The sequence below is a fragment of the Myotis lucifugus genome, unplaced genomic scaffold (assembly GCF_000147115.1).
Source record: "Myotis lucifugus unplaced genomic scaffold, Myoluc2.0 scaffold_49, whole genome shotgun sequence".
Lineage (NCBI taxonomy): Eukaryota > Metazoa > Chordata > Mammalia > Chiroptera > Vespertilionidae > Myotis > Myotis lucifugus.
The window spans coordinates 903,454-908,347 of record NW_005871097.1 but is presented as its reverse complement, the minus strand read 5'-3'; the positions used below and the strand labels follow the sequence as shown (position 1 = coordinate 908,347).

At 38.1% G+C, this 4,894-nt stretch overlaps 1 protein-coding gene across 1 annotated transcript in view; it reads right to left on the bottom strand.

The window, feature by feature from the left end:
- Positions 1-2,578: 2,578 nt before the first annotated feature.
- Positions 2,579-4,894, bottom strand: part of BCLAF3 (BCLAF1 and THRAP3 family member 3) — a 43,871-nt gene continuing 41,555 nt past the window's right edge. Inside the window, exon 12 of the mRNA XM_023753682.1 lies at positions 2,579-3,595. Within this exon, the coding sequence (XP_023609450.1) occupies positions 3,566-3,595 (30 nt within the window). The 3' untranslated portion in view covers positions 2,579-3,565. The remainder of the gene's footprint in view (positions 3,596-4,894) is intronic.

Below are 4,894 nucleotides of genomic sequence, written 5' to 3'. Positions count from 1 at the left end.
TTTCATGCACTGGGCCTCTAGTTTTTAATAGGTTTGTTTACTGTAGTGGTATGAGGGAAGCAACTCTGAAACTATGTCACATGTGCTGTGGCATTGAGCAAATCTATATATATAAAAGGCTAAGACGCAAAGTATCCCCTCAAAGTTCGATCACTCGCTATGACGTGTGCTGACCACCAGGGGGTGGCGCAGAACATGGCGGGCAACCAGTGGCGGTGGAGGGAGCGAAGGAAAGAGGTGGGGAGGCAGGGAACCTAATCGGCCCTGATTGCCGGCCAGGCCTAGGGACCCGACCTGTGCAACTATTTCGTGCACCGGGCCTCTAGTGAGTAAATAATCAAGATATTGTTGGGAGCCAGAGCCCTCACTGTGAAAGAAGGGACAAAAAAATAAGAAACAGGTAAGGCAAGGAAGGACCCTCTGGGAACTGATGGGAGGTATCAGTGTGACCTCAGGATTTCTAAAACATGTATGTATATATGTGTGTGTGTGTGTTTCCTAGTTATGGCTGCAAAGACAAACCAGTAGCAATGGACACCAGTGTTCAAATCTTGGTCTCGCACATCCTTCCCCACTAAAAGGAACCAGGGCTCCTTAAAGAAATGACTGATTTCAAGGGTGTAAAAGGGAATTCCCAAGATGAGCCTGGAGCACCTTGTTATGCCACAAAGTAAGAAGTGCTAAAAATAATCATGGGGGCATAGCGAGGATATAGCAATCAGCTTAAAGGGGGTCCCACTGGCCAAAGCTAGGATGGGGCCTGGGAATCTGCACTTATAACAAGATTGCTGGTGATGATGATGCTGAAGCTGCTGGCTCGGGACTACACTTTGAGAACCACTATGCAAAGGTCAAGAAAAAGACTGTGAAAAACTTAAAGTTGGCCCTAGCTGGTCTGGCTCAGTGGATAGAGTGTCAGCCTATGGACTGAAGGGTCCCGGGTTCGATTCCAGTCAAGGGCACATGCCCGGGTTGCAGGCTGGATCCCCAGTAGGGGGTGTGCCGAAGGCAGTCAATCAATGATTCTCATCATTGATGTTTCTACCTCTCTCTCCCTCTCCCTTCTCCTCTGAAATCAATAAAAATATATATTTATATTAAAAAAAACTTAAAGTTGGTCTCTAGGGTTTTTCCTATATCATATACAATCTTAGACATTAATACTTGTCATAACACTTAGTCTTGGTCCCACTTTCCCTCCCCCATGTACTAATTAATCAATGTGTGTGAATTTTTCTTTGTCAAGATTAATTATTTACATTCCATTCTACAACTATAACTCGTTTTAAAATCTCAGTTTTGTATTTTAATGGACTCAGAGCTCCTAACCATGATCCTAACCATTCCTTTTACTAGAACTTTTGAGAAACCTGGCCCCTCTCTTCTGGGTTCCAAAATGTCCGGAACAGGGGTTGACTGGACCCAGTCAAAGGTGTACCTTACCCTTCAGATTTTGGCATCCGCAGATGGGCACTGTGACCTGACCTGACCTGGAAAGTGCCTCCTCCTGGGGGATCTCCCCCAGCTGCACTGAGGTCCTGAGAAGGTAGCAAAGACTTCATCTTCCCAAGTGCTTTCCATGACTCTCCACATGGCCTTGTGTCCATACTTGGGCCCGTCCTCACCAAAATGTTGTCAATTGCGTTTCTTTACTCAGTGCTTCTAAGGAGATTGGGGAGGTTTTGTTGCATTAGCATCTTCTCCCCTTACCTTATCATTAGCATCTTCTCCCCTTATCTTCCTTGTTTGGTTGCTGCAGAAATTGTGGCTGCTGCTTATTGAGTTGGCTATTTAATGGAGAAGGAGAGTTTCTAGTCCAGCCTTATTTCTCCTTCTTGGATTGGAAAATATCTCCAGACTTAAAAAAAAAACTATTGAAAAATATAGGGTTTATTGGGTAAAATGTGCTCCATATTATGCATCTACATAATTGTTATAATGTAAATATAATTTTTTCTAATAGCAAAAAAGTATATTCCCAAATATTTATAGTAGTTTTCACTGTGATAAAATTAGGGATGATTTTTAAAAATATATTTTTATTGATTTCAGAGAGAAAGGGAGAGGGAGAGAGAGATAGAAACATCATGATGAGAATCATGGATCAGCTGCCTCCTGCAAGTCCCCCAGTGGGGATTGAGCCCACAACCTGGGCATGTGCCCTTGACCGGAATCAAACCTGGGACCTTTTAGTTCGCAGGCCGACGCTTCTATCCACTGAGCCAAACAGGATAGGGCAGGGGTGATTTTTTAATTGAAATTTATATTGAGATAATTACAGATTTACATGTAGCTATAAGAAATAATACATGCCCAGGTGGTGTGGCTCAGTAGTTGAGTGTCGACCTATGAACCAGGAGGTCACAATTTGATTCCTGGTCAGGGCACATGATCGGGTTTTGGGCTCAGTCCCCAGTGGGGGGCATGTAGGAGGCAGCCAATCGTTGATTCTCTCTCATCATTGATGTTTCTCTCTCTCTCTACCTCTCCCTTCCTCTCTGAAATCAATAAGAATTTTTTTAAAAACAAAAAATTTAAATTAATGTTCTCACAAACTGGCAAGTAACTTCTTCAAGCATAAGGAACAACAATTTTTTATTTTGTTACCAATAAACATTTCACAAACTTCAACTGGGAATGTAGAGGTACTAATAAGCAGAACACAGAAAACATAAAGAAATAAGATATTAAAGCCTAAAATATCATTTATAATCCCATCCATTCTATCTTATACATAGTAGATATTCGATACAACTGAACTTAAAATAGTTTGTAATATGTGCTTGCAAAATGTGTAATGCTGTAGTAGTAAAGTACAATTTCCAAATATGAGACTTCGTCAAAATTTTTAAAAGCCTTTAAAAATATGATATGCACAAGCTTGCCCTGAGGGAAAGTAACATGAAATATAGATTACAAAATCTTCACATATTTTTCACAATAGCATTTTAAAACCCTAAAACAGCCAACAGTTATGGAAAAAACTGAATGAACCAATTGCTAAAAATTCAGTGCACTCATAACTACCTGATAGAATATTTGGAAGCACCTTTTCTCTCGCCTTCTTAGATCATAATATGAAATGTATGAATTATATAGGCCTTAAGCCTCAGAAACTTAAGAAAACTTCAAGTTATAAGTCAAAATATCACCAGGAAACAAATCTGGTATAAAATTTGCTACCATAAGGCCACTGTTTAAAGTTCTTTCATGTACAGACACTATACAATTCAGATACTTTTGTTTTTTATTACATAAGCAAAACTTTCAACATGTAAACATTTGAATATAACTCAGTTAAGTTCCCTATGAAACCATGCTCAGAGAAAAATTCAACAAATAATGCCCTTTTGAGACTTTTTGCAAAAGAAACTGTAGTAAATACAGCTTTTCAATTAAATACTTTAAAAGCAAGTAAGTGTACAAAAATGCAGCATTCCACTACAAAAAAATAGTTCTTTTATCAAGAAAGTTACAGTATTAGTGCTTTATTGTCAATTATAACACCTGACAGAGATGCTCTCAAATGTTCTGTAGTGTTGATTCCATTTGCAACAATTCCCCGTTAAACTGCTGTGCCAATGTTTGCATATTCCTATTGAAAGAAAACAAAATACAGACTTCAAAAGAAGCATCAGGTATAACATCTGAGCTAGAGTTTTGTTCACATTGCAATTTATAAAATAGTTTAATTTATATAGTACTACTTGCATCCTAGATCCCCACAAAGGTATGTAGATATTGGAACCCCAAACACGCAAAGTAACAACAGCACACATCAAAGTGGGTATCGAATGATGTCAGTAGGACAAAGAAAATACATGGCACTCAACGCACTGCTACTAGTAAGTCAATGGGAATGGTATTGGGGACATCCCTGGCAAAAAAATAAATAAAAAATAGCGGCTCTTAAACTTTATTCCTTTAAGTACAGAGCCTGATTTGACACATGCAAAACTTCAAACTGGTATTTTATCTTTGTCATCATATGGTATCTAATTCTAAAATAATATGAACTCTTCTAGCTTGGCTGATATCAGTACAGGAAGCTATTGGGGGGAAGCTTTCTTGCTTCTGGATGGTTACCGACAACATAAATATATGTAAGTCTTCAAAAAACACAGAAAAAGAAATCCACAAGAACAGTAAGACTATGATTAAAGGGTAATGACCATAGATTCTATACTGTGAAGCTATGTAAAATATTAAATTACCAACCATGAACTGGACATAAGACCATGCAACTAATAGAAGAGCAAAAATGGCAGAATGGCATGTTTTTATGGGCCATTAAAAATATTAATACATATATGCTTACCTTTTACTAGGATCTTACAAGATTAAAACTGAAAGAAATTTAAAAGTTGGTTTATTTTTTGGCATTTATATTAGTATGCAAATGTTTAATTGCAAACAAAAACAGTACTGATAGAAAACTCTTATTCTTCTATTTTGGTTAATGAAATATTCAAGATACATGTATATATACTTTGTCAACATTATTCCATTAAATAGAGGTAGATTTCATTGTATCCTATATCTTTATTCAAATATACAAAATTATAATATATAAAAACAACTTTAAAGAAAACTATAATAATTCTCAAAGTTTTTTCAACTGAAACACCTTGTTTATAAAATGTACAATTAGCTCTGGCTAGTGACAGTGTGCTCAGTGGTTAGTGTCAGCCCAAGCACCAAAGGGTCACAGGTTCGATTCCAGGTCAAGGGAATGTACCTGGGTTGCAGGTTCAATCCCCTGCCCGAGTCGGGGTTTGTGCGGGAGGCAAAGAATTGATGTGTCTCACATCGAAGTTTTTTCTCTCTTCCTCTTCTTCCCCCTCCCTCCCACTCGCTCTAAAAAAAAAAAGTGGAAAAAATATCCTCAGTGAGG